At 32.6% G+C, this 11,665-nt stretch overlaps 1 protein-coding gene across 2 annotated transcripts; it reads left to right on the forward strand.

Moving 5' to 3' along the window:
* Positions 1–793: 793 nt before the first annotated feature.
* Positions 794–11,629, forward strand: LOC138336064 (LHFPL tetraspan subfamily member 3 protein-like). 2 transcript variants are annotated; one of them, XM_069285347.1, is made up of 4 exons: positions 794–1,145; positions 1,632–1,827; positions 3,274–3,504; positions 5,115–9,485. In XM_069285347.1, exons 1-4 carry the CDS (start codon positions 927–929, stop codon positions 5,123–5,125), a joined length of 657 nt encoding a protein of 218 aa, XP_069141448.1. In that variant the 5' UTR covers positions 794–926; the 3' UTR covers positions 5,126–9,485. The 2 variants fall into 2 exon arrangements, with proteins under 2 accessions (XP_069141448.1, XP_069141446.1); XM_069285345.1 differs by lacking the exon at positions 5,115–9,485 and adding an exon at positions 9,506–11,629 and having other exon boundaries at positions 796–1,145.
* The last annotated feature ends 36 nt before the right edge of the window (positions 11,630–11,665 follow it).

Raw genomic sequence — 11,665 nt, forward strand, 5'->3', positions numbered from 1 at the left:
ATATATAAAATGATATCCAGGTATCTCTTGACTCCACCTCACTTTTGGCCTTTGGGACTGGTATGTTTCAAAAGCTGAGTAGTATTGGAAAAAATGGCTTAGTAGTAAAGTTTAGTAGTGAACGAGCTTTATCATTATTCACCCAAAGTATATACTTAGCAATTTGTGTAAAATTATGATGTTCATTAAGGCGAGCAATTCTCGCATCTTTATTCGGGATTAAATCTATTTTATTTTATCCCTTTTTCCCCACGTCAGTTGCAAAAAAAAAAAAAAAAAAAAATGCTGATTCCAAGAAGAAATTCCAAGACTGGCTGAAAATGCCTTTCTCTTTAACAATGACAAATGAAAGTAAAATATTGAAACAGTTCAGTGATTGCTGCGCGGAAAACTACATATATAAATATACATGTTTGTTGATTGTTTTTCATGGCAGAGTAAACTTTTGATACAATTCATAATACAATGAATTTACATATAGATTTATTTTGTCTAGTCATTGGAACTTAATATTTTTAAAGTTTGTATTACTATAATAACCCTTTATGCCATGTATCGGTACTCTATCGAATGCTTTACTGATGTCACAAAATACCATTCTAATATCTTTTTCTTCGTCTAAATTTTTGCAATAATATTATATATAGAAAGTAACTGGTTTACAAAATACCGTTAAGTTTATGTTCACCCTCGTCAATGTACGAAGAGAGATAACTCGTACTTGATTGTGACAAATATAGACCCGTCAAACCGGTTTTAGTATTGTGATTGTTTACACCTGAGCCAGGTAAGTAACTCACCTGTCTTTGGAGGTAGGAAAGTTCACCTGTACCTAGAAATAGACCTCACCCAAACATCGTATCGGAGGGCAGAAGAGGAGGGATTTAAGTCTGATCGAAAGATTCGACAAGACTTAAAAAGACATCATGAGTCGGGAAATAGCTTACTCGACCGAGGTGACCAAATTGCGACACAACAAGTACAAATGGGCCTCGCGAGTCATCACTGTTATGTGGGCCATTCTCACGATCTGTTTCGCCATCCTGAACGCTGTCGCTTTCGTACAGCCACAGTGGCTCGGGGATACTACGGAATCCCCGGGGGTGGGGTTCTTCGGGCTGTACGAATACTGTGAGACATTACAGGTATGATAAAAAGTTGCTAGAAGTGCCAGATTTGAATTTTTGATATTGAATTATAAACATTTATACTCATACATCAGTGTATTTTCAGAAATATGATAATTGTTAATAATTAGAATTTGACTGTCCTCAATATTCTAGGGGTTACTATCACTGTCATTATGTCTACCCAAGGCTTGGAACTATGTCATAGTGAAACTGAAGGCGTTACAGGCCTGTATAGAGACTTTGTTTTAAAAGATTGACGCTCATTATGTACATCGTTATTCTAACTTTGAATGTACATGTACTGTTGATGAACAAAGAGCCTTCAGTTTTGCTATATATGACATATTCCAGGAGTAGATATAACAAAAGTTATAGTAACCCGAAAATATCATGGTGATTCTCGACTGGAATGTTTGTTTATAATGGTTATTTAAAAACTCACAGACTCTGTTCATCTTTTTTTATTTATACTTGTCATAATCTTACAATCGTTGCACACAGGTTGACGGTGACTACGCCTGTAAAGGGGACTTCATGAGCTTTACGACAATCCTCAACGACTCCTTCAGAGCAGCCAGTATGTTGGTCGGCATCTCAGCTCTCCTTTTCATCCTCAGTGTCATCTGCATTCTCCTCTTCTTCTTCCTCAAAGCCGACAAAGTCCTCAAAATTTGTGGGTGGCTTCAGCTGCTAGCTTGTAAGTATCATCCATTTTAGGGCTACCAAAGTATGTCATCGATTGTCCATATCCCATAATCAAGTCCAGTATTAAGCTGTATTCACCTTGTGAGAGCTCGAGGGACCAGGTTATTCACAGGTGTTCGTTTCTAATATAAGTATAAGTATAATACTGGGTCAAGGTCTATAACTCGGCCGGCCATATAACACTACCCAATTTCAGAAAAAGAGTTCAAAAACCACTGCATGTCAACACTTCAGCTTCATAGGAAGTTTGGTAAAAAACAAACTTACCGATATGTTAGTGTTTATCTATGTACCATCCATTTGCGCAATACAGCCTTTTGAAATTTCCGATTGAAAAAATGTGTGTCTCTAGCCGTCATGTTGATATGTGTGTAGTACATTTGTTTTCTCGGCGTTGATTGGTCAATTAATTTTCGAGAGCCAATCAACGCCGACAAAACAAATCTACTGCACACATACTTACATGGCGGCTAGAGACATGATTTTTTTCAATCGGAAATTTCAAAGGGCTACGTTAGGCAAATGGATGGTATTTATCCAGGGATTTACTAACCGGTAAGTTTGTTTTCTACCAAACTTTCATTCTTATGACGCTGAAGTGTTGACATGCAGTGGTTTTTGAGCTACCCATTAGAGCCCTGGCGTGTTCATCGGAGGACACCACAGTGTCCGACCAGTTGAAATCTGGCTGTTTTCCGATGTTTTTGGATACCTAGTGACATTTATACGGCATGATATATATTGTATCATATACCAAAATAAAGATAAATTATCTGGCTGTCGATTGAGAGTATTCCTATTATTATATCCTATACGGTTGGTTAATAATCATACTTTTTCTGAAATTGGGTTGTGTTATATGGCCGGCCGAGTTATAGACCTTGACCCAGTATTATACTTATACTTATATTAGAAACGAACACCTGTGGGTTATTCAATAAATCTGGCATTGTATGAACGTAATAAAAGCATTCGTAAGCTTCGGTATGTTTATCTGGGTTCCGTCCAGAATTTCATCCTTTTTACACTTATGGCCACTAAAGATTATTAATATTTCAAAGTTACTGGCAAGACAATTAAAAACGATTGACTTTCCATCCAGATATAGACAATCGACGGCTTAGACTTGTACCCTTGATTTGTCATATTGGTAATCGCAGAACATCTATATATAAGTTTTGCTTGCCTAGGTTGGCAAGAACAAAAAGATCTGTTGCATAAAATTTCATGAAATGATCGACAGTATAAAAAGTATAGACAATTATCTTAGGCGCTGTGCTAGTAAAATTTTGGTGTCTGTGCTTGTGCTTTGAAATATATTCTTACATTCTGTTTTTTTTTTTTTTTTGTTAAAGAGCACAGAAAAAATTATTAGAAAGATGCATAAAGAGATGAAATTATGTATATTTGGCAACTGTTTTTTTTTTAAATTCCACAGCTCTGTGTATCACAGTTGGGTGTATAGTGTTTCCAAGTGGTTGGGACGACGAAATGGTCCGCAAAGTCTGCGGAAAGGAGGCCGGAAAATACCACTGGGGTCGGTGTAACATGAGATGGGCCTTCATTCTCTCGATCGTACTCATCTTTGACGGTTTTGTTCTCTCCTTCCTCGCCTTCATGTTAGCCAAGAGACAGGCTAACCTCTTGCCAAAATACAAGGAAGAGAAATGTAAGTGATTTTGAGAAAAATTATTATTTTCTTTAGTAAATAATATAATTTATTGGCATGAGAATATCGAGTTATAAACTATATTTATGCACAGAAATTGATTTGCTATTGTTTTCTTTATAAAATTATTGCTGTTTCTTTACATGATTAATTTAAGTTTCCTTGAAATTTTGATAAAATAGATAAGTTTGTCTACAATGTCTACATTGTCTAACCACATGTACTTAACAAGATAACAGAAACAAGAAAAATATTCTTAGATGGACACCCTATATCATAAGATCCTGACAGGGATCTAATCAGAGACTTGTATAGCTATAGGACATAGAATCTTAACTTGCCATTTCAATGTGAAATGATGATCGATATCATTATCATGTACTAAAGACATTACAGTAATATTTTGCAAATATTTTTCAACTCTGATGTGATCAAAGTTAATCATTCTGCTAGACTAATAATGTCAAACTAAAGGAGCTTTTATTTTTTTAGTAAAATTGTCACACAAACAAAGCTTACAGTAGTACTACAGGAGAAAAGGTGCCTAAACTGACCTTGGCCCAGTTTCACAAACAATATTCCTGATCTAAAACTTCCCATATGAATTAAAGCATTACGAAATTATAATCAAGGAAAGTTCCTTTAGATTTTTCCGTAATGTCTGTAATGTTTTTCAATGGAGAATTTTGAGTTAAGGACTGTTGATGAAACTGGGTCCTTGTTAATCAATATAACATTGATACAGCTTTAAAGAGGACATTTTTGTAACGCCCTCGTGTGACCTACTCAATATCTGATAGTCCATCTTTGCATATTACAGAGTTAGCTCCCTTGTGGGTATGTAACGATTGTTACGTCTTTATTTTGTGAGCCCAATTCACGTCATTTTCTCCGAAACATATGACGTTACGCTCGCAAACACATATGACGTCACAATCAATACCTACCCGCAAGTGCAGATAACTCTGTAATATGGAAATCCGGAATAGATTCCAAGTATTAATATGATACGTATTCTCATGACAAAATCAAATGAGCATAATTAGCTATTGGGACGTTCCATTAAGTAAAATTGTTAAATGGTTTCCAATTTGCTGATTGGTCAAACTTCTATGCTTTTGCGATTTCAATAATTCAATTATTAAAGCTCATCTTGCAACCATGTGCAATATATCAGAAAATTTAATTCCATGTTGTCTGATTTGTAGAGGATAAGTGAAATTTGAATACATTATGTATTGTAATAAAGATCGTTCAAAGTTGGCAACATGTTCTTCAACTAAAACTAAATCTCTTCCCTCCAATCCCATCTTCACTGCTAGCTTTAAATTTAGCTTGATTTTACAGGATGGTTCATTTCCTTTGATCCTAGTGCAAAAGATCTTGTCATGAGAAAATATTAGGTTGTGAAAAACAAACTTATGTGATACTAAGATATTTCCTTGGAGTGTGAGGATGGTAAAAGTGAAAAGACTTGATCAATTTAACTTGACAGTGCTTGGTGGTAACTGGTTGGTGTTTGATTTCCCAGTGTTCTATTCCATGTAGTGTTGCATAAGAATTTAATACATGCAGCAGGAGTTAAAAAGACTGATCTGTTTTGGTTTCAGCTTATCATTGAGGTGCAGTACAGGTTATAGAAACATATCGTGCCTTAATTGTCTCCAGTTGTGTTTCCTAACCATTTTAAGGATTCTTACCCCAACATTTTCTGTCATGATTTGAAAATACGTCAAATTTAAAATTATATGTATTTCATTAGGAGAGAAGTCTAAAGTTGTACAACTACCCAACAAAAAGAAGGATTTTGATAGCGATTTGTACCCTGAAAAATTTTGGTGCCTGTGTAACCATTTGATACTCAATCAGTTCATCGGAAAATATTATGACAGCATGTTCCGAAGGACTTAATTAACGTCTTCCAGTGCTACTTTGAAAGAATATCAATACTTTTTCAAATTAATATTTTTACCAATATTTTTTTCTCAAGGTTTAAAATTTTTTTCTAAAATGAGTGTTTAATCACACCGTCAGTGTTGATAATTATTTTGGAGTAAGAATCCTTAACATTGAGATAATTGTTTAGATAGACTAAAGACTAATTCAGTGTCCACTAACAGCTGAGGTGTACGTTTTTATTCTGTGTTTGTATATTACAGAGTTATCTGTCCTTGTGGTTAGATATAACCGTACTGATTGTTACATCAAGTATTTGTGAGCATAACAGCATCTTTTTCAGAGAAAAAGCGTTAATTAATGCTCACTGAGTAACATGTCACCCTAGATACCTATACTCGCATGGGAGATAACTCTGCAACATGTAAAAACAGAATACCACATAAATCCATCATTTTGCTCCATACGATATAAGTCAGCACAAAGAAACAGAGGGGAAAATATAACTTTATTTGAGTGAGGTTACAATTTGTATCGGTCAACTTATAATTATGAAATTTACTAAAAAGCCAAAAGGTATCCAGGTTATTTTGTTATAGTTATACTATGACATTTTAGAGTTTGCTATATATGTAACAAGTTGCAGGATTTACAATAAATTTAATACATGCCTCTGCTAGGGACTGAACTCAGAACCTCTGGATAACTAGTCTGACGCTCAAATGATTGATCAAAAGAGAAGTTCTCTCTAGCCCAGCGATATATTGTGGCTAGTACTGACCAGGGTTACATTTACCGGTACATGTAGTGATGTACTCATTTGTGGGACAGGAAGATATATGGTAATCTATTATTTAGTGTTAATTTGAGTTCTAATAGGATTTATTCCATCTTGCTATCCATGCCCCCTCCTTGATGCCAGTTGTTAGGAATAAAGCGAAGTATATAAGATGCTAATTGTATAAAACCCACATTTTGATTTTTAAAATAACATAGAAGATACATTGTATTTATTTAATGTTATAGAATATGTGATAAGTTGAAATATAAAGGTACATTTCATTTTAGATAGAACCCAAGCACAATTTTGTTGATTTGCACTTTTACGATTTTTATGTAATTTAATGATTCCTTGATAGATTTAGTCCAATTTTGATATGCCTATGTATATAGACAAACTAAGCCCCTTTACTTTTGCCTGATCCAGAACCCATAATAAGAAGCATGCAGTAGTCCATTTAGACTTACCCCATTAATGTTGTATGTAATTTAAAGGAAATAGACAGCTGTTGGGATTTTCTATGACTATACAAATTTATTTTGTAAGTTTTAAGGCTCTTTATGTACATGTAAACAAATAATCACAATTTGTACATGCAAATGTCATTCTTAGGATACTGTTATATCCACTGCATTATATCATGTACATAATTTTTTTATGTACATGAATATTATTTTAATAATGTATATCTAACATGATTGTGTCAATAGTCCATATATGTAAATAGTTATTTGTATAGACCGGCCACTGTATATTCAGTATCTGTTACAACTATCTTGCTATGATATATAATTTGTCAGAAAATTGGTAGGTCACTAGAAATCAAAGAGTTGATTTTTTCTGATGTTGCAGGGCTATATATGAAAACTTTGATCACAATGTATGAAAATCCAGTTAATATTTTGAACTGAGCTAATGAACAAGCACCTGCATATTTTTGTGTGGTTGGTTCACTTAATTTCCTATGGACAGTTTAAGGGGTCAAGATGGCTGAAGAATTGTGATTAAAGGTGCGAAATCAATGCAATATTTTTTCAGGTGAATATTACATATGAATTTCAATGTGAAATTCACTTGAAGAATTAATATTGGTTTTTTAGATCACAATCTACCTTTTAAAAGATTCCCAACATAGAACAGCTGGGTACAATTATGAGATATTGAGAACTTTAACTGGTCTGTGCTGATGTGGTTGATGAATTAGCCACCAGCTACTACTATATACATGTACATGTATATTTTGTATCCATTTATAGAAAGCTGTGGGTATTCATGGAGCAATTTGAATAATAAATAAACCAAAAATAACTGTTGGAATGGATGTGCCTCTGCTCTTGCCAATTTCTTTGTAAAATTTTAGTAAATGCAATTTAGTTTTTTAAATCGAAAGACAAATTAAGTGAAATTTGTTGAAAAGAAGTTTTATGTACAGTTAAACACCTTAGAAAGTGTCCCAAACACAACCCAATAATCAATATACCTATTGATAGTACACACAGGTAAGGTAAACATTGTTATCAGATAAAAAATGTACAGGTGTGAGTACAGCCCCTTCCCAAAGATACAATAATCTATGCTTGCGATAATCTACCTGTATTCACACTTTACGGAAGAAAGGTAATAGAAAAATTTTAAAGGACCATATACACAAGTACATAGTCTTTTCACTGACGCTCTACAACTGCCAATATTTATATCCAATATGGCCTGGAGATAACATCCACCTGGAAGATTTAAAGTGTTTATCTACATAGCGTTTTCTTTTCAAAACTAATGATCAATTCGGATCTGTTATGTCATTTGAACAGCTATGGTCAATCGAGGACATACAATGCCCTGTTTTCAATTTCAACAAATTTTATATAGTATAAAGCAAATGGATTTGGCATCAGGCAAAGCTTATTTTAGCTATCTCCAAAAAATCTGATATTCTACAATTTTCAACAAACATATTTATAGTAAACGTAACATTATATTAGTGAATAAACAAATGCCTTGGTTTTTTGATTCATATACAGCTAACATGTGTGTACTAGGCTTGAGTATTTAAGGTATGAAGTCCTATCTTATCTCAGTGATAAAACATAAGGAGTAAATATGGTCCTATCTGATAGTTATCACTCAGGGTTAAAAGATCCTGTTAATATACCAATCCCAATACAGCTATCATAAAAGTAACATTACAAAATCTCTTTATTATCCCAGTACAACTATCTTAAGTAAAATTACAAAATCTCTTTATTTATAATCCTAGTACAACTATTTTAAAGTAACATTACAAAATCTCTTTATTATCCCAGTACAACTATCTTAAAGTAACATTACAAAATCTCTTTATTATCCCAGTAAAACTATCTTAAAGTAACATTACAAAATCTCTTTATTATCCCAGTACAACTATCTTAAAAGGTAAATGGCACAATCTGTTTTAGAAGAGGGAATTAGTTACTATTGTCATTTACAAGGAGATATGAAGTGATTTGACCACACATTTTGAAGTACAACTATATACGGTATATATAATGCTAATGTTGTTTTTTATCATTAAAGCATGTCTATGTTTCAGTATTGTGTAGATAAGGGGATGCAGATTCCAGCATGTTTTGCTATTTAGAGAAAGCTTTCATCAACTTTATGGCTTAATTCAGATTAGAAGTGCAAGCATTTACATGTATGGCTGCTGAAATTGCTTGACAGAAAAAGGGAGTTTTGAATGTCTTTGAAGAAGTCAGCAATTGTTATATTCTGATAAAGAAATCAAAATACATTCTCTATGCCAGAAATATATAATTAACTAGGAGTTTTCTAAAATGGAATGATAAGGAATGTTACATGATGTCAAGGTAATTGAATGCTCATTAATTGACATGTTACTTAAGTGATATTTACTGACGGTTTTCATTGATACCATAGGCTGCATGCAAAATCATATCTCTCATTTTAAATCAGGTTGTACAAAGTGTAAATATTAAAATGAGAGATGAATGATTTGGGTTTGAGTGTAGAATGAGGTGTTCTAATACAAAATAGTCGTCAACCTTTATGTTGATATTTACATGTGCAAATAAAATTTAGTTAATCTATTATTTAGGTTAAATTTTGATTTAACAAAAATGATTATTATTCATTCAGGAAATTTTTATTCGGTAATGCTTTATTAATATTTCCTTTAAAATAAAATTATTTATTTCTATTATATTAATCAGCAGATCTAATTATTGGCTAACTAATTAGAATTATGTACAAGGAATTGATTAGTTCTTTTATAATTTGTTTATTCACAGTTCTCTCCCTTCCTCTAAGATGATTTGGTCTCTGTTTCAGCTGCTGGGATAGCCAATGCAGCGTTCAGCTCCAGTATGAATGGTTCTTATAACCCTGTCATGTACCCAGCCGAGGAGAAACCACAACATTTCAGTACATTCCAGGGACCGCAATACGGCCAGGATGAAGTTGATCACGATAAGGATGAGGTTTTCGAAGCGTACGACAGAGATCAAGATATTCGTCTGTAAAAACTTGTTGTGATAATGTTATAGTTTGTCAGCAGTCTTTCTACAGTTATTCAATATGCTGCTTACAAAAATGTTACAGATACAAATATATTATAACCCTGGTGATACATGATCAAGAAATTATACTTTACAGTTGTGCATGGCTTTAGGTAACTTTAAAAATTGAAAATGCATTACAGTGCAAGTCTGGTGTGTGTATGTGATTTGTGTGTGAGTTATCTCCCCTAGACTTACCAAGTTTTGTATTTAACCATAGTGCATTTTTGCTACAAATCAGCTGTGTAATTATCAAGTAATCATGTTGGTGAAACCACTATTGAGAGAACATTCTAAATGTAAGCATTTGGCAGAAATTCTGAAATATTTTTTTTCATGATAAATTATGAGTTTGCCTTTTCTCAAGTTCAAAAATATTTTATTATGGTTCATGTTCTTAAAAGGATCCGATTCATTAATACACAAAAATACAAATAATTGACACAAAATTGTATCAAATAAATAACATATAAAGATTATTGGTAAAGGATGTTTTCACTGGTTACATTTGATAATAAATTAAGAACTTTTATTGGTTTGTGTGGAGAATGATAAGATGTTGCCATGATTGTTTCCCCTTATTCCCTCGCATTCCTATCATGCCGGATGAAATTCTATTTTAAAGAGAAATTGTTTCGTTTTGTTTTTTATTGTTTGAGAGGAACTGAAAGTATCTGATGCAAGATTATTTGTAGTATAGTGCTGTACAATAGCAAGCCTGAAATTTTAGTTAACTTTTGAATGTGGTCATGCACAATTAAGTTATTGATGCAAAGCTGCAACATTTATTTTATGTGTGTTGCTTCATGGCAGGGTTATGTGGTAATGTTAACCATAATATAAATTAGTTTTCTATATAAACAAATTTTCCTTTTGAAGAAATGTGGTCTGAAATTTCAATGTCTGTGATTTAATGTCAGATTAAAAATATGATCTGGTACAAATTCTTTTCAGGGTTCAAATTTTTAGTACATGTTCAATTTGTTATATGGTCAAATGATGAGGGTCAGTTGACCTGGTCAACTTAATGTCGTAGGTTAAGCCTAGATATGCATGCATGGCCACAGGAGAAAAGCTTGTGTAAAGTTCACAGTAATTATATAGGTATATATACTCTCTGTTGTGTGATGTAGAAAAAGCAAGTTTATTACATTGTATTATGCAAAGTGTACATTGCTGTTGTATTGTCTGTGTAATTGTCGGTTGTAATTTCACGTTAGAAATTCAGACATATTTGTGCATCATATTTTTTTTATTTATAATATATATGAGTATATTATATGTATAATTTGTGTAATGACATGAATTTCATTTAGATATGATATTTGGCCTATGTACTTGCAGATAATGTGGTGATTAAGATAATTTTGATTTCCATGCACATATAGTATTTTACATGCATTATATACCAATAATTTCACCAATTTGTTTCAAGTTAAATAAATTCTACTCAGGGTTACTCCTGTTGGTGACCATTAATTGATATACATGTTAAGATGTAATATAAATGTATAAAATATAATATTTTTAAAGTAAATGTCAGGGTTTTCAAAAGTTTAAAGCATCATGCCCGAGTGTTTCAACAATTATACACCATTCCATACAGAAATATTGTGATGTTTAACTGAATATGTGTGTTTGATGCTATATGTAAATTGGACAACACTTTCTGAAAAAGAGTTATAATATATAATATTTAAGAGAAATAGAAGAATATCTAAATATCTGTTTAAAATTATGAACTAAATTGTCAGAAAGACGTGGCGGGATCCACACATAGAAATTGATTTATACATAGTGCTTATGAAATTTTGAAAACTTTGTCTAAACATCCACATTTTGTCTCCTACAAGTATGCAAATTGTTATATTTTTATATAAAGTATTTAAAAAGATAACTTGTGTTGTTATTTCTTTATTCAATTTAGTGATTT

This window comes from Argopecten irradians, chromosome 12, assembly GCF_041381155.1.
Source record: "Argopecten irradians isolate NY chromosome 12, Ai_NY, whole genome shotgun sequence".
In the NCBI taxonomy this organism is placed as follows: domain Eukaryota; kingdom Metazoa; phylum Mollusca; class Bivalvia; order Pectinida; family Pectinidae; genus Argopecten; species Argopecten irradians.

Excerpts from the sequence above, each read along its gene's own strand:
- LOC138336064 (XM_069285345.1), top strand. The coding sequence starts at position 927 with ATGAGTCGGGAAATAGCTTACTCGACCGAGGTGACCAAATTGCGACAC. Across the intron at positions 1,828-3,273 it reads GTGGCTTCAGCTGCTAGCTT|CTCTGTGTATCACAGTTGGG; the intron begins GTAAGTATCATC and ends TAAATTCCACAG. Across the intron at positions 3,505-9,505 it reads AAAATACAAGGAAGAGAAAT|CTGCTGGGATAGCCAATGCA; the intron begins GTAAGTGATTTT and ends TCTCTGTTTCAG.